At 38.9% G+C, this 18,831-nt stretch overlaps 1 protein-coding gene across 3 annotated transcripts in view; it reads left to right on the top strand.

The window, feature by feature from the left end:
• Nucleotides 1–18,831, top strand: part of tp73 (tumor protein p73) — a 100,491-nt gene that overhangs the window by 62,201 nt on the left and 19,459 nt on the right. For all 3 annotated transcript variants that reach the window (XM_052039195.1, XM_052039193.1, XM_052039194.1), the window contains one exon: nt 16,689–16,875. In XM_052039195.1, coding sequence (XP_051895155.1) covers nt 16,689–16,875 — 187 coding nt within the window. The remainder of the gene's footprint in view (nt 1–16,688; nt 16,876–18,831) is intronic.

Raw genomic sequence — 18,831 nt, 5'->3', positions numbered from 1 at the left:
AAATGGCAGCGTTTATAGTCCAAATACAATTCCTTTGTGAGAGAGGGGGCAGCATTAATAGCTATTGGTTTTCTTTCAGTTGTTTGTTTACTTTTTCTCATACACATCAGAGATAATTTCAATGGTGATAAAGATCTTACTTAAAACGATAAACAAGAGAAGGAAGCTGAGGCATTTGTTGTCCGCAGAGTTAACTAATGTAATCCAGGCAAATTGTTCAACAATGTCTGCTTCCCAATCACCAGCAGTTAAAAAATATGTTATCTGGCCATTATTGCTGTTTGTGGAACCTTGCTGTGTACATTTGACTGTTGCATGTCCTACATTACGACAATAACTGTGCTTCAAAATGTGCTTCTTTGGTTGTAGAGTACTTTGAAGTGATCTGAAGCCGTGGAAGGCACTATATAAATGAAGGGTTCAAGTTCCTGGGGAAAGCAATTGAAAATAAAGATGTTAAAGTGAGAAGGGAAGCCAAAGAAATCCTTTTCACTTGAAGTGCAATAGGAAAACAATACAGGGAAAGATCCACTGAGGCACTCATGGGGGTTTGAGAGATAAATTAGTGGGTTTCTGGAAGCAGCAATGATTGATTCTGTGAAAAAAGGATGGTTTGTTGAACTTAATGCAATCTGAAAAGGATGTGAGCCTGTCATTTTAATTACCTTCACTGTCTCTAAAATTCTCTTCCACCTTTGACCTAAGTATCAGGAACAGCAGATCTCACATTAAACTAATGACTGACATCAGTACAAATAATAAATGGTGCGGGGTGCATAAGAGCATGGACATAAACGAGTTGAATCTGGGTGAAAAACTGCACTGATTTGGAGTTAAATGGCTTGTTTCTGTGCAGTAAGTTTAGCTAAGTTCTGTCTCCTGTAGATTAGGTTGGTCAAACAATCGGGTCACCTTGTGATTGTTTCATGGCCCACACAATGCACCGTCTATCATGTATCCTTACATTCAGATTCCCAATATGAGATTCCATTGCATGAGTGCTTCACCAGGAGTGTCAGATAATAAAATTTGTTTCAAAAAATGTAACTTAAAAGGTTTTATATTTACTAGTATGAATGGAAATAGAAAAAAGTCAGAAAATGGTAGAATAATGAAAAAATGAATTTTTGTTACTTTGGCGTGTGACATTTGAAATCTAGGATTCAGGTATTCAGAACCTCTAAGTTCTGAGTGGATGTAAGTGAACCCAACTATATCCTGAACACTGTTGAACTAAACAAATGAATATATATATTCAGCTTAAAACACATGAATTGTATTAAAAGTGACAATCCACTTGCTGTATTATAATAATGAATTTAAGTCTGTTGTCATGTTAATAGAATCTGATTGCTTCATCAGAATCAGATTTATTATCACTGACTTATCTCGTAAAATTTGTTGTTTTGCAGCAGCAGTACAGTGCAAGATGTAAAAAACTTACTATAAGTTACAAAAATAAATAAATAGTGCAAGAGAGGAATAACGAGGTAGTGCTCATGGGTTCATGGACTGTTCAGAAATCTGATGGCGGAGGGGAAGAAGCTGTTCCTAAAATGTTGGGTGTGGGTCTCATTGGAGCCTCCATACCAGTCGGTGATGCAACCAGTCAGAATGCTCTACACTGTACAGCTGTAGAAATTTGCAAGGGTCTTTGGTGACATACCAAATCTCCTCAAACTCCTAATGAAGTTGAGCTGCCGGTGTGCCTCCATCGTGATTGCATCAATGTGTTGGGCCCATGATATAGTCTCAGAGATGTTACACAGATAATACTTAGAACTACCTCCATAGGGTTTTAACAAATGGCAGATACATCCATAGGGATGAGTTTCTCGAGAGTGATCCTTAGACAAAGCTTCATTGGATCCAATCAAGGGTTAAAAAGCCCTCGTTCTTCTGTCAGTGGTTGCTGATTGCAAGGCATTGAAATGAAATGAACATTTATGTACTGTATATATGCTAAAGTCTTGCTACTTGCATATCCATCGTGTTTCTGTCACTCATGCACAGCACCATGAGCACAGCTGATTAACTCAGATTTTATATTCTCAAAATGACAAGCGCTAACAAGTAAATAGATAAGCAATCTGCCAATGAGCAATTCGCATCTTTAAAACAAGAGTATAAAGAACAAGGATGAAAAAAGACTGTCATTTCCTTCTGATTTCTTCTGACCCTTGTGACTAGATAATTAGGTCCATTGAATTCGACCCCAATGCACGCTAGCAAGAGTCTCCAATTGCAGTTTGGGATGTGTGAAATTACTCCGTTAGAGTTTATTAATGTTTGGCAGATCTCATTGGCTCCATTGACCTCTCCCTGGGAGAAGGAAGTTTTGAGCAACTTTAATTTAGCAAGCAAGCAACAAACATGCTCCAGTAATGGCAATTAAAGAAGGAACTTCCATTTATATAATGCCTTTCATTTCCTCAGAAAATCCCAAAGAGTTTTGCAACCAACAAGTTGCTAAAGAAATAAAATTATTGTTATGTATGCAAACACAGCAACTTTGCTGAGTAGCCAGCTAGTTGTTAACTGACCTCAGAATTAACCTTTGTAGTTTTACAGGGACAGTTGCAATTGTACACTGGATAATATATCTTCTGAACTGAAAGACATGTAAGAAAACAGGGCTATCTCACTTCCTTCTCCTTTTCATCCTCCAAACCCTGAAAGTATGAAGGTCTCAATGTGGGTCTGAAAACCTGGAAAGTGAGATTTTTCAATTGGTAGATTTTTAGGGACAATTTTGATTAAATGAACCCTGAAGGTGCTTCAGGTAAAAGGGAATAAAAGAATATGGGCCAGCCAAAGCTCCTCATGAACCCAATTCCACTCACTAGCTGCCTCTTGTACACTTCTAAGCTTCCACCACCTCTATGCAGATTAAAATTCTCATTCTCCATCATGCCATAATACTCCTTACTCTGTCGAGGTGACATTACCATTCTTGGTGCATGGTGTTCTGCTGAGTTTGATTGAGACAATCCTAACCTTTCATGTCCGTAGGGAGGGCTGACACACAGAAGTGATTCCAAGATAGGCTGCAAAGGTACATACTCTGCCAGCCCACCAGTCTTAAAGTTAATATGTTTGCATATAAATTCATAAAGCATGACTATAGATGTGTGATCACTTGCAGGTAAAATAATTTTTATGGAAGGGAACATGTTGAAACAAAAGCAACCTACTTGTTGCCAATCAGACTTATGTGGGTGCTGTACTTAATTAATGTAAACAGTTCCTACATATGTATTTTATTGAGAATGTTTTAACTTTTTTTTAATTCAGTTGACATTAGGCTGTAAAATGGGTGAATGGGTTGTTGCTAACCAATCCCTTTTAAGGGAAGGTGAAATGACATGTCTGAAGTTGATTTAACTCACTGGAATTGGTTTCAAAATGCAAACGTTTGGGAGATAAGTCTAAAGTGTGGACTTGGTTCTGATGGCTACTAAGGGTACAAAAAGGTTTTAATAATTTAACTGAGATCTCATGGAGAAATAAAGCAAAAAAACAAGCAGATGCAGGGTCTCGACCCAAAACATTGACCATCCCTTTGCCTCCACAGATGCTGCCTGCCACTGAGTTCCCACAGCAATTAGATTTTTTGCTCCAGATCCCAGCATGTGCAGTCTCTTGTGTCCCTCACTGAGAAATGCTGAGTTTTTCCAAAACTTAATCCAAACTCAATGACATGGATTTTTCTTAATGGGAGCTGTTGCCCAGATGTGCTACTTGTATTTCCCATTTGCCTGAACTTAAATCAACACCGTTAAGGGTATTGCCATTAATAGTGTACTGTCCCTTTACATTTATTTCCCAAAATGCAACACTTCACATTTTCTGGGTTAAACTACATCTGCCATTTCGCCGCTCATATCTGCAACTGATCTATATCCTGCTGTATCCTTTGGCAGTCTTCTATGCTATCCACAACACCACCAATCGTATCATCTGCAAACTTACCAACCCATCCATCTACATTTTCATCTGGGTCATTTATACATATCACAAACAGCAGAGGTTCCAATACGGATCACTCCAGAACACCACTAGTCACAGACCTCCAGCCAGAATAGCTCCTATCAACCACTACCTGCTGTCTTCTATGGGCAAGCCAATTCTGAATCCAAACAGCCAATTCACTGTCGATCCCATGCATCTTAATCTTCTGGATGAGCATCCCATGAGGAACCTTGTCAAACGCTTTACTAAAATCCATGTAGACAACATCCTAGCATATTAGCACGCACCACACTGATCTCCCTATCCTCCATGTCCTTCTCCTTGGTAAATACTGATGCAAAGTACTCATTTAGGACCTCTCCCACCTCCAAGCACATATTCCCTCCTTTATCCTTAAGTGGTCCTAACTGCTCTGTAGTTATCCTCTTGTTCTTGATGTATGTATATAATGCCTTGGGAATCTCTTAAATCCTACTTGCCAAGAACCTTTCATGGCCCCTCCTGGCTTTCCTAATTCCCTTCTTGAGTTCTTTTCTGACTTCTTTATAATCCTCAAGGGCTCTGTTTGATATTAGCTTCCTAAACCTTACATACGCTTTCTTAACTGGAATTATTGAATACAAATAATTAAAAACTGTAATTTATTTGAACCCCATTCATTAAAGGGACTCACTAATCCTGCATCAGGCCTAACCTCGACAGTTCTGAAAGCTGATTCCCCAGTGTGAAGGCTGGGGAATCTCAGAAAGTTCTGTTCCCCTCCTAGACTCCAATCAAAGCAGGCATTGAAACTGTATAATGCAGTATTGATCTGAAAGACCTATTTGTCATCAATGCCAGTGGATATACCCATCTTTACCTCAACATCCCTGGAGGCACAGATTCAGGCAGGTGTTTTATTCCCCAGGCATCATCACCCTCTTTCCTCAAAAGGACAATTTTCCTGTGTGAGGGTACATAATGAATGCTTGTTGTCGATTGAATTGTGGAAGATTTAACGTCCAAGCACAGTTTTGTTCTCAACCAGTGCCTGTGCTTTTCATCCAGAGCCATTAGATAATCATGCAGACCAGGGGTCACTTGTTGGTGCTTTGCAAAGGCCAGAGGCATGGAATCAATAGAGTGTTACCTGTTAATCAGAGTTTCATCTTTAGTGCATCTTTTACCACTAAGTAATTCCTGGAAACACCACTAAATTATTCCTGGAAACATCACATCAGCGCTGTTCTATCCTTTTGAGTTTAGGTGATGACAAAAAGAAATTTAGTTTTTGTCATCACCTAATCTCAAAAGGGATAGAACAGCTACAGATTCAGCTGAAATGTTGCCATGAGAATATCATGATCTCTGATGTTCCAAGCTGCTTTGCAGACAATGAGTTGTGCTTACAGGTATATTGTGGGAGAAATGTGATAAACAATTTGTGTTTAGAAATATCCCACAAACTGCAATGAGGTGACGGATTTTCTGTTGTTTGTGTTGGTTGAATATAGATATAGGCCAGAACACCAGAGAACCCTTCTGATCATGTTTGAATGGAGCCATGAGATTTTTACAGCCACCTTAGAAGACAAACACTTCATTGGTTTAACATCTTAATCAAAATGCATCCTCTCTCATATTGCTGCATTCCCGCAGTATTGCACTGAAATGGACAATAATGTTCTCAGCACTGATGCAGTTTCACAATTTAATCGATATTAATTTTCTTACTTGCAATTGGGCAAATAAGAAAATGTGTGACTTGGGTGTTTAAAATACTTAACTGTCTCTGAACCCTACAGGGTATTTGGTTAATTAAGCAGTAAGAAAAAAAATAATTCCAATGTTATATTATATCTTACACGGCTTATTAAGTCCTTAAGGAGTCTGTATTTAAAAGTTCTACATTGTCGTGACTCGTAACTGTATATTATAATACATGCCTCACAGCAATTCAGCTCCTTTTTATCTCAGGTTTATCCATATCATATCATTGATTCAGAGTGAAACTTATGCCCGCAAGCTGTGTGCAATTCTGCCACTCTTTACTCCTCCACTGAAGGTTAGAAAGACATGTTGAGGATTGTTCGGGAAGCAGGCAGACAGTGTGAAGAGATTGTCTGATTTTGAGCAACCGAGCTGTTATAGTTTGGGACAAGATTGGCCAGCTCTAGGTCAGGACATATAGACTAGTTTTCTTGACTGTGAACAAATTTCTAATGAGAAAACTTGATCCAGAAGGCCCATTTCTGCAGAGATTAGTGATTTCAATAAACAGGGCTCCTGATTTATCAGACAGGAGCAGAACCTTATAAAATTTTCCCTTACAAGTCCAAACCACTATCCAGACTTCATACCGTATAGAGTGGTTGAGTTGAAGAGGACTTGAAGGGAGGCTAGATAATTACATGAGTGAGAAAGGAATAAAAGAATCTGCTCATGTGGAGTATAGATACTGGCAAAGATCAGGTTGGCCATATTGCCTGTTTCTGGGCTTTAAGTTTTATATAGTTTATCATCAAAATCTATCTTCCCACATTTCTGGAGTTGACTTGGTACATGTTACAATAATAAACCAATTATCAGATAGATAACCATCAACCAATAGATATTGTTACTATTGTTGCACATATGGATTTTAATCATACCTCTCCCACCACGACTGGATGTATTGAAGTATTCAAAGGATTTTCATCAACAGAACAACAACCGATTAACTCCACCATCATACACTTCTTCCCTTTATTCATCCATCGTTTTTTCACTCGGTTTTGATGACAGCCCCAAACACAAGCTGACAGTGTGGTGTTTAGCCTGGTCAGTCAAGGGCAACAAAATGCTGTTTTTCTGTTGTTGGGGGACTTGTGTTGAAGTAGGAATCCTCTTGACTCTGCATAGTGTACTGTCAGTGGTAATGTTGGCCTGCTATAGACCCAGCAGAGATAGAAGACTATGTTTCTGCAACTGTTAGAACACCAACAATCTCATGAGAGGTTCAGAATTTACAACAGTGTGATGTGCTATGGGCATCTGGATTGTCCTGCTTTGCTACTACAAAGAGAAAGGAGAGAATGACTGATTATAATCAGAGTATTGAGTTTAAATTGGGCAGTTCGAGAGTACAAAGAACTAATGATACAATGAGAAACATTTCTGGTAGACTGTAGTTTCACATCCTTACTCTGTAAATTAGCACCACATTACAGTCCTGGATTCTGAGCTTGCAACATTCATATTAATCTCATCCTTGATTTGAAATAAGTGGGATCAACCGTCACTCCAAGACAAATAATTTCCTCATTGTTTACCTCCTTAGAATGGTGGAATAGATGTGCAATCACCTGTTTGGACAAGGGTTAGTCAAGGTGTGTTCAACTATGTCTGGGCTGTTCTCATAAATAGCTCAGGTACTCCAAAAGTTGCCAATTTCTAGAAGTGCCCACAGGCATGAGAGTATGCAGCCTTGTATAACTTTGTATTTTCTGTTATTTTACATTGAATTACAGAGAGTTATATAAGCCTAGGATTGAATTAAAGAAAAGCAAAAAAAATGTTTATATTTTACTAGCACAAAACATATGATCTTGGACCTATTTTGCTATATTCACACACATTTCCTGGTGAACTCCCACCCATCGGAAATTAAATGAAACACTCCATGGTATGAAACAACATAGAGCCAACGTCAATTCTCTACTGTATTTTGCAATTACATCATCAACCATCTCTAAAACATATTATTTACTTAACAGCAGAAATTGGTCACAAGGTCATGATTCGTTACTAATGCGCTGTTCAACACGTAGCTCTTTAAAGTAACCATCTATTATATAGTTTTTATATGTTGAAAATAATTTCTGTAATTGGGCAGTATATCTCTGGATATGGGATACCAAAAGTTATCCAGGATTCCATTTAACCTGCCATTATAATACAGCCTATTGTTAGTGCACAAATGTGAAATTACCATACCTTGCAGGCTTATATTCCTCTATCTTTGAAAACTGTGTCCCTCACACCATTTTATTGCTTGACTGGAGATTTCAATAATACTGTTGTGGTACCAAGGCGCAACAGAGCCTTGCTTTGATTTTTGTCTCTAAGACTAATTAGTTTTGACACAGAAACCATGCAAGACATTAGTGAGATGACCAGTTCTGGCTCCTATCCTGGAGGCTCTTCAAAGAAGGTTTACCAGAACGAACCCAGTATGGGGGTATCATACTATGAAGAAAGAAATGAATAAACAGTTTGGGGCTGTACTCATTGAAGGATGGAAGAATAAGAGCTGATCTTACTAAAACACAAATGATAATTAGTGGACGGGCAAATCCTGAGAGAGTATTCCTTCTCGTGGGAGAATCACAGAGCATGGACATGTGATAACGGGTCTTCCATTTAAGACTGAGATAAAAAATAATTTCTCCTCTCAGAGGTTTGTGAGTCTTTGGAACTTCTTGCCATAGAGCACTGTGGAGGCAGAGTCCTGAGAGAGTTAGATTTCTAATTACTAAGGGAATCAAGACTTATGGGGAATGGGCAGGGAAGTGGATGTGAGGAATATTGGATCAACCATGATCCTTTTGAATGGTGAAGCAGGCTTGAGAGCCTGAGTGACCTGCTTCTGATCCTGCTTCATGAGGTCTATGATTTTAGAAAGGAAAGAGTAACAACAGAAATGCCACACTGTGCTTCAAAGTTTGGCTGAGCAGGTCTTTGGATAAAACAAAACAAAAGTTTTAAATGGAAAAACTAATTGATAAAGAGAGCACTAAAGTATGGAGATAGAAAGAGAAATAAACACAAATATAAACTCTAAGTTTAGTTCAACTTCATATTAATATCATTAGCTTTTCCCAAAGCCAAGGTTCACATCATCACAATCCAAAGAACTGAGGTTTTTCTGTCAGTTGCAATGTTCAGTGTGACTGTGTATAGGATTCCACTGATGGAATGCAGCCTCGTGCAAGGAGCCAGAACATGTCCAAAATGAGACAGGCACACTTCATCTTGCTCAGAGTGTGTGCGTGTCAGGACCTGGTACAACAGAGTTATTTCTTTCTTGAAAATTAGAGCAAGTCCTAACTTTCCCAAAGCTAGAAGCCAGTGCTTTCTGAGACTAGATCAGAGGAAAAGTATGTTGAAACCTTTCAAGGAACAAGAAGAGCCTTGACAAAGCTAGTCTGGGGGGTCTGGGCTTCAGAGCCTCAAGGATATCCAGGTGTTGAGGGGATTAAAGTCTTTTATAAAAGTCTCAACAACCTAGAAGCATGCCTGCTACTACACAATAAAATTACCTGGCCTTCTTGCAGAGAGACAGAGTCAATGGTTTGTGAATCAAAACCACAAAGATAATGGAAAAGCTGCAAAAACAAGGAGGAGAATTCCTGTCTTTAATGCTTGCCAGCTATACCCCAAAAGAAAGCAGAAACTGTCTGAAAGAAACAAATCCTCACACTGACAAATAAAAGACTGCTGTCTCCAAATACACCACCCTACTGATGCACTTTAGTGAGGATTTGGTGTGTATTTCTGAGTTATTTTGTATCGCTACATTGAGTTACGGACCTTCTCCATTACGCTGCCTTCCTCCCCCTCTTCAGTGGTCTGCTCAAATTTTCTCTTTCCAGCCACAGATCCAGGCAAATTTGCTAAGCTTTTATTTTTCCAGTGATCCAATTTATGTTGCCTATTTTTTTGCATTTTTTAATGTTAAAGTGTATAAATGCATATTTTTGATGTAAGAACATAAATATACAAAATAAGAACAAGAACCCATGCAATCTTTCAAGCATGCTCTGCCATTCAATAAAATATAGCTAACCTGATCTTTGGCCTTAAATCCATTTTGCTGTCTGATCCCTGTACCTCTTGATTGCCCTGTAGTCCAGCCTTTTCCTTCAGTGTATTAATTGACTTGGCATCAGTAGCTCTCTGTCCCCTGGCAAGTTTACCATTTGCTCTGCGTGTTGCGGTATTGCTGCTGCTGTCGCCATCACTGAAGGAAGTCTTCAGGTTGTCGTGTCATAAAATCCTTCAGCACAATAAGAGGCCATGCTTGTGCCACCCCTTTGAAAGAATTATGTAGTCCCACTCCTTAATTTTCCCCATAGCACTACACATTTGTTCCCCTTTCAAGTACATGCCCATTTGCCTTTTGAAATTACTTCTCTATTAATAGGCCTGGCTCTGATTTTCAGATTATATTCTCTTGTCTAAAGCCTCCCCATAGCAGAAATAGTTTCCCTCCATCTATCCTCCCAATTCATCTTAAAATCCTAAAACTTACAATCAAATCATCCTATACTTAGGGAATGGAAGACTAATTGAAAGGCATCTAAAGGAATCTGTGCTGACTCTTTGTTGGAGCAATTCATAACTAATCTCACTGTTATGCTCCCTCCCATAGCCCTGAACCTTCATCTGCTTCAAGTATCTAATTGTCTCTTTAAAGATTGAATGATTTTTAAATCACTACTTCTGTGCCAGAGTATTTTACTCTGCAACAACGTCACATGTTAAGAAATTCCTCATTCTAACATTCTATTAATGACTGTTTTAAATGACCAAAAAAACAGTCATTTCCTATTCATTCTATGAAAACCATAACAAATTAAAACAAAACATCTCTTAAGTTCCTTCTTGGCATTCTGTGCCCCAGTGCAAATGTCTCTGGGTCTCGTGTTTCTCCTCGAAATTATGATTAACCATTCCTGTCAATATTCTGATGACTCTACACCATGTACGCTCCAGGATTTTAATTTTTTTTCTCTGACACAGTGTCCAAACTGTACACATTCTCCTTACCTGTGACCTAACAAAATTCAACTTAGTATCAATTCAACTTTTTTTTCTTGTAATTGATGCTACAAGTTAGACAGCTCAAAATTCTAATAAGCACTTTGATCCCTTTACCTAGTTGGACATTCAAAGAATTATGCATTTGAATCCCACTGTTTTCTATTCAACTACACTGAAGTGACTTTCCTTTTAGTATAATCTCCCATTTTCTGGAGATATATTACTGCACACAAATTCACATTAAACTTGTCAGACTGTTCTGCTAATCCATCAGTCTTTCTGAAGTCTTTGAAAGGTCTCTTCACTGTCTGCCAAATCCTGTACTCTGCCAGTGTAATCCATAGCTGCAGCACATCTCTGGTCCAGGCAATCACCATTTATTTCACCTCTGTGATTTCTATATGTCAATCAACTTTCCAACCATGCTGCAATGAGCCCTTGTGCACCAAATACCCAAATGTTTCAAACAAGCAGCTTCTGAAAATTCAAATAAACTGTAGACACTAAGTTTATTTTCTCTAACCACTTGATAATTTCTTCAACAAACTCAATATCTTTCTTTTTTGGCTTAACTAAATTATGTATTTCAAATACATAATTGTAAAATTATGGGAGCTGATTTTCAATGATCCCCTCCTCCTTCTCTCCCCTCCACCCAAACAAAACTAACAACCGGAAATAACAATTAGTTTTTGCTCTGGATATAAACTCAAATCCTTAGTGTGAAATTGTGGTTTTAATGTTATCTTGCATATTTTTGTATTTGCTACTGATTTTTTGCAGTGTGATTTATTAGAAAATGTTTTTTAAATGATTTCGATTGATTAATATTCCCAATTTTATTCCCAATCTCCCTCCTCTCCTTCCACTTCCTCCAACCTAATCTAATGTTCATCCATTGACACCCCCAGCACTTAGATATGTGTGAAATTTGGAGAGTTTTATAATAAAAATGAAGCATACTCCCACTCTATTCTATTTCCTAGCAGTTCAATATCAACTGCTCTTTGAAAGTCTGGCATACTTGAATGTTTAATAATAAATCTCTCACACCATTGTTCACAGTTACCTGGGATCTGGAGCACTGTCCAGATTTCCAGTGGCTAATTTGGTCTTCGTTGAAAGTAGTTGTTCAAGTGCACCCTGTGGAAAAGCCTATTTCTCATCCCAGTTAGTGATCAGTAATATCTTATAAGTTGCTTGCAAATTTCAGGCTCTGGATGAGGAGAATTTGGCATGAATCAACTGGCTTTTTTTCTCACAATTTTTATAGATTATGATAAAATGTGATGTCTGCAGTGTATTGGACATAAGAAATAGATAGACAGACAGATAAATAGAAAGGCCCACAGCTAGGTGTAGGTTAAATAAAGATTAGGTCCCATTTCTGATAATTAATTGAAACCTCTTTTTTAATTACTTAAAAATAAATAAAATTAATGTAAATTCAGAAATCCCAAGCCAGTTTGCGAGAAAATTTCCCAATTACTTGCAAAGAAATGGAAACAGATCACATGCCCAAGCAGCCCACATTTGCATTTATTCTGTGTGCGAGCAGTAATCCCAAACAGATGTGCCTCTCATATCTATAACCCGTTCATTCAAAGACCTATTTAACCTATCTTTAAATGTTGATGTAGTCCAACTGGATTGGATTAGAGTTTGGTTTGCGTCATACATAAAGATACTGACAGAATATTATTATTCATGGGCAAAAGGGAAAAGTGGTATTCTTGAACATGTTGTGGAAGAGTCCCACATTAGCACAAATAATATGAAAGGATCACTTGTTTAGTATATGTTTGTCAGCACAAGGTATGTCTGTATCTGTGACAAGCTGGTAAAGTATCAAGAGCCAACCTGTCTGATAACATTGTTTGCATTTTCTGGAGTTGGGAAAGGACATGAAATGTTCTGTCAGGCAATTGAGACACCTTAAACCACTTCACACTATAAATCACTGTAGTCAATTTAACCAGTGTACCAGACATTTTGCACCAGTAATGTCCCACAAGCAGAAATGAACTGAATATTGATATTTGTTGAAGAAGCTGAGATGGCGAACATAATACCCAGTTGTCCTTTAAGTTGTGCTGTGGAATATATGACAACTACTTGTTCAAAGAAATAGACAGATTATTAATCTGTCATGCAAGTTAAATGTCTTACAATTGCATCAACACATGAATCAATATAACATTCCAAAAATTTGATCTTGCGTGAACATTAATTGGTTATATTTTCACCACCCACTGATCTACCACACCTTCGCCACAACTGAAATTAGAATTCTGCATCAATCTTCTCTGCTGACAAACAGCATTTGATGGAGGCAAGTTAATCATAGCTCACAATTCTCAAGCCTCCTTTCAGAGGCAATACAATTTAGTCGCTGGCATTATGAGGATGCAATACATTCTCATTGTTGCACTGGAGCATATGCCTAACTTTTGTGTTGAGGTCTCTAGAATAGTGCTTGAACTTTCCGATAAAGTCACATCTGATATTGGTATCATCATGAATTTGGGCAGCACGGCAGTGTAGATAATAGAGCTGCTGCTTTACAGCTCCAACAATTCGGGTTCAACCCTGATCCCTGGTTTTGTCTGAATGGAGTTTAGACATTCTCCCATGTGACCATGTATTTCCTCAGGATGTTCTGATTTGCTCCCACATCCCAAAGACATGCAGGTTGTTAGTTGGCCACTGTAAATTGTCCCTGGTATATTGGTGGTTGTAGTAGTGGTGGCAGGATCAGGGGGATTGATGGGAATATATGGAGAACAAAGCAGGAATAATGTAGGGTTTGTATAAATGGGTGGCAGTTGGTGAGCTTGGACAAGGTGGGCCAGAGGGCCTGTTTCCATGCTGTATGACTCTATAAAATGCTATCTAATTCCCCCTTTCTTTCTGCAATGCCTTAACTTCTACTGGTAAACATTTACAATAATCTACTGGAAGAATTAGTGTTACAAATATGATAAAAGATGAGAGGTGACCTTATTCAGATATATAAGATCCTAAGCAAGCTTGATAGGATAGATGTCGAGATGGTTTCACTAGTGGGATAGTCACAAACAAGGGTCATAGCTACAAAATAAGGGGCCAGTCATTTAAAAATGAGGTGCATAGAAATTTCATCTCCCAGAGGGAAGTGGATCTCTGGAATTCTTTGCCCCAGAGGGTGATGGAGGCTACATCATTAGACGTCTTTAAGGTGGAGATAGGTAAATATTTGAAAGATTGAGGAATCAGCACAGAAGTGGAGTTGAGGCAGGCGTAGATCAGCCATGATCATATTGAATGACAGGGCAGGCTTGAAGGGCCTGGTGGCTTTCTCCTGCTTCTATGTTCTTGTGATGCTATTGAAATGCTGGAAGGACAGTGAGCTGAGTGTTCTTAAACAGATTTTGCCATGCTCTAAAGCACTTTGTCCAGGTGACCACTCAAGCTACATGAACACAGGTCAACTGTTCAAATGTGGGAACCAATGCCTGCCCTGCCTATCTTAGATCTTGGTATGTGCTTTCCACAGGACAGTGATAAGGATTTGGAACATATCTGAACACATCTGCAGCCCGTGACCTGAAGGCTAATTCTAGCACCCCATATTCCTGCTCTTGTTCAAATCCTATGTCTCAGTGCACTAGTATTGGTTTGATCGCAGGATACCCATATTTGGGAAGCTTATGTAATCAGGTCTCTGAATGCCAGTCTGATGGAAAGTCAATCACAATTTACGGCCTTTTAAATACTATCATTTAACTCTATTAATCTACATGTCTGTTTAAATATTAGATGGCGTCAGGAAATTATATGCTCAAGCTGGAGAACTGGGTTCTTCTCGACATGCCAAAACACGTTGGTAATCATGTGGAGACCTCCAGGCACTGAACAGTACTGCCCATGAGTGAAAATAAAATAGGGGAAGTTAATTTCAAAGTGAAGCGTACTGCTTGGATTTCAAAGACCTGTTTCTGGACACAACAAAGTGATTTTCTCCATCTTTGACATGACTAAACATGTCTAACTAAGTTTATAGTTTAAGCAAAATAGATTTGGAACCCTGGCTAAAATGATTTTCATCTTTTTGTATCAAAGCTCAACTTGTATATTAGATTTTCTGGTACACTGCCCTCAGCTAACTTGAAAGCTAGAATCCAAATTCGTTTTGGGCCCCATATCTTAGGAAAGATGTGCTAATGTTGGAGAGGGTTCAGAGGAGATTTACGAGGATGATTCCCGGAATGAAAGGGCTTACGTATGATGAGCGTTTGTCGGCTCTTGGACTGTACTCACTGGAGTACAGAAGAATGAGAGGGGACCACATAGAGACATTTAAAATGTTGAAAGGACTGGACAGAGTAGATGTGGCTAGGCTGTTTCCCTTGGTGGGTGAGTCCAGGACCAGAGGGCACAATCTTACAATTAGAGGGTACAGGTTTAAAACAGAGATGAGGAGAAATTTCTTTCACCAGAGGGTGATAAATTTGTGGAATTCCTTGCCAGGTACAGCAGTGGAGGCCAGATCATTGGAGGCTTTTAAGGAAGAGATAGATAGATATCTAATTAGTCGGGGTGTCAAGGGATATGGGGATAAGGCCGGAAATTGGGGTTAGAATAGTGTGTGTGTTTTTTTTTGTGCCTGCCCCCCACCCCCCATGCCCCCCCCTAATTTCTCATTTCTTTTTCTTTTTTCCTTTTTCCTTGGAGCAGACTTGATGGGCCGTGTGGCCTACTTCTGCTCCCTTGTCTTGTGATCTTGTGAACTCTTTGCAGTGAGAATGATGTGGCGATAAACCATGCAGTGCAGAATTCCTGGATTTGTTTCTTGCTAATCTCAGCCAAATTTGCTACGTGGCCACTACAAAAACAAGAAGGGAGAAAGAGAAGCCACATCACCCAGACTGATCACCAACTAGTGATCAAATTGGAAAGTATACTGTACTTATGTTGATATTGGATAAGGATAGGACTGGGCTAGGCTGAATAGAAAGTTCACTGGTAACTGTCCAGCACTAAGGAACAAGCTCATTTTGTGAGGCATCAGATTCACATACAGGCACCGGATCCCAGCAAATATGAAGGGATATTGAAGGAAAAATAGCCTTGTTACATAAATATTGGGAAGTAACGTAAAAGTAGGCTTTATAGTAAAGGTTTGTGATTTTAGTGTTGCTCTAAACATTAATAAATAAGATCTCTAAATAACTTATGACATAAATGAATAAATAAAAATGTGTAATAAACTTTATTTACTCAGCAGTTTCATAGAAAAGGATTTGAAACAAAAACTTATGTTAAGAAAAGGTTTATTCACTGAATGCCCATTAAAATCACAACGTCTATATTACTGATAAGTGTCTACTAATTTAATACTAAGCAAATGTTACAATGACTTTAAAATACTTTCAGAACTTTTCAAGATACAGTGGAAAATTACAATTGGCCTTTATCTCATAAATTTCTTCACATATTTAGACAAGCTTCTGTTTTGAGTCCACACATCAGTGTGTTAGAACAAAAAAGATAAGTTTACCAATGATATCTCCAGCTGTATTAAATGTTAACAAGCTGAGTGATCTACATGATGCTGAGTTCTTTCAGGAACTCTTTACAGCAAAAGTATCCCAGTCCCAGTTTCTCAGCCTATATTGTAGAGAAACTCCAAGCACTGACCAAAGTTTACTTCACTGCTTCTCAATTTCCGGTAAATTTACCTATTTTATTCACACATTTAGGACTGTATGGATAATTCTAAAATATGTATAGAATTAAATGTGCTTATCCTTGTTGGGTTATCCTCAGTTGTCCAACTCCACTTCATCTGATGACTACATGGAATTACTGTGGAGGAGTGACAAGTAAGGTATGATAAAGACATTCACGTATGTTTTAATGACTGCTTTCCTATATGTTATTTCATTTTCTAGTACTCTCCGTTGCTGAAGAAACTTTACTGTCAGATTGCAAAGACATGTCCCATCCAAGTGAAACTGACTTCGCCACCACCTCCAGGTAGTGTGGTGCGTGCAATGCCCGTCTACAAAAAGGCTGAACATGTGACTGAAGTGGTCAAACGCTGCCCCAATCATGAACTTGGCAGAGACTTCAATGATGGTGAGTGGATGTTCCTGAAATGCAATGCAATTTCTATCTCCTTGTGTCTGTTTAGTACCCTTGGTGCACAAGATTTGGGCGTGTGGATAGTGTTGAGGTGTGGCAGGTAGAATTTTTCTACATACCTTAGTTCCATGGTAACAGCAAGCAGAAAATACAAGTCTTTCTACCTGTCTTTCTTTCCTAAAAGCACTGTCCCACTTTGTTCATGCACAGACGTGAATGATCCCACACTCCATTGGAGAGCCACACATAGAGAGGATGCAGGTTGTAGTGTGTGATGAATGCTCAACCAGAGAGCATAGCATTGCTGAGTTTAGTTTTCTTCTTTAATTTTGTGCTTTTACTTATCCGAACATCTGAAAAGCTTGATTCTTTCATTCAGCCACCTTTGTCTGAAAAATAAATGAGCTGAATCCCTTAAGAGTGTTGGTTGAAAGTCCAGGTGAAATGACGACCCGTACCATGCCACCAGCCAAGAGCAAGCTTCACAACCTTATTCCCAGTGATCAGCACCACCATCCACAATGAATGCCAGGTCTGGCCTTTCACTATTCCAAATCTTTGCCCACCAACTTTGGAGTGAATGATTAGTGGCAATATATTAAATGGAGTAGAACTTGCCTTAGATTGATGCTTGCTTGAGGCCAGGGGGATCTGCTTACTGAGGCCTAGTAATGTTGGCAGCCTTGTAGTAAAAAATGCTGACTGATCTATTAACATGGCTTGATTTATTAGTTGCTTATCGTATCATGTATTTGGTGTTCTAATGAGGATTGGTTGGCCCATGTTAACCAGAAGCTGTAGCTCATTCTCTATAGTCTATTGTTGAAACCCTTCAGCTCTTCATCCCACACTCCATGATACAACACCCAGCCCCTTCCCATACTGCAAATGCCCTGTACTCGTATCACCTCTCTTGCTTACGATATATTTCCCTACTCAACACACAAAGGCTCTCCCTGTTCTACCCAAACCAAATTTACATTTAACTATTTAATTTCCATGTTGCTTTATAAACCACATTTTGCTAAGAAGAAATCAAACTAAAATGAACTTTACAATTTTGGGATGAGGAGCTGAGCTGAAGAATCAGGGATTTGGAATTTTTCTCCCCAGCCTCTTTCATATGTCTTTGCCCAGGTTATCCATCCTCTGCTTAGGGGGCAGTCAGGCAAGAAAGCAAATTGATCAGTAATGTAACCTGGAAATGGCTCTACCTCTGATTTTCCTTACGGAACTGTTGGAAAATACTTGGGTGTTCGTTCACCCTGGCAGTACAGAGAACTCAGCATACGTGGGGTAGTATCTGTGACCACCAACCTCTTCCCCCCCCCCCCCCACCTTCAGGATTGAATGTGACAAAGTGGTCATGAAACAATCGCCAAAGCTTTACAATTCAGTTTTTGACTGTTAACGCACAGAAGCTTTGCAGAAATGATCTAATCAGTTTTTGTGCAGTGCCAAACCTTTAATGAAGAATGGCAATTTGCCATGTGCATCTACGCTCTGAAGAAGAGTGTCAATCAGGTGTGTCTGCCAACTAAAAATATAGCATGCTCCTCCTATCAGCCATCAGTAGATAAGGCTTTGTTACGATTATCATCTGCATTATTTCTGCTAGGCAGGTTGTGCTAAGCTTTATAAGCAGCATAGCACACCTCATTTGTACCACTACTGTTTACTAAGGTCGGTAAGATCTACTTGCCAGTGCTGTTAATGTAGGAAATATCTCCAGTTTTTAGCCTCTTGCTGCCATTAATCAGGAGGTTTTGTAGCTCTGATCCTTTGTCCCTTCTGTCAACACACTGAAATGATGCAAACATTGGTGAAAATTAATCATCCTGATGCCATGCCCTGTTTTGGTAACAAACTTCCTGGGATTCCCTATGTTTGATAATATCAGTGCAAGAGAGATGAGAAAGGTTGTTAGTTCATTCCCCAATCTGCCCTGAT

The sequence above is a fragment of the Pristis pectinata genome, chromosome 26 (assembly GCF_009764475.1).
Source record: "Pristis pectinata isolate sPriPec2 chromosome 26, sPriPec2.1.pri, whole genome shotgun sequence".
NCBI lineage: Eukaryota > Metazoa > Chordata > Chondrichthyes > Rhinopristiformes > Pristidae > Pristis > Pristis pectinata.
Note: the sequence above shows the minus strand (reverse complement) of the source record. Positions and strands in the feature narration are given on the sequence as shown.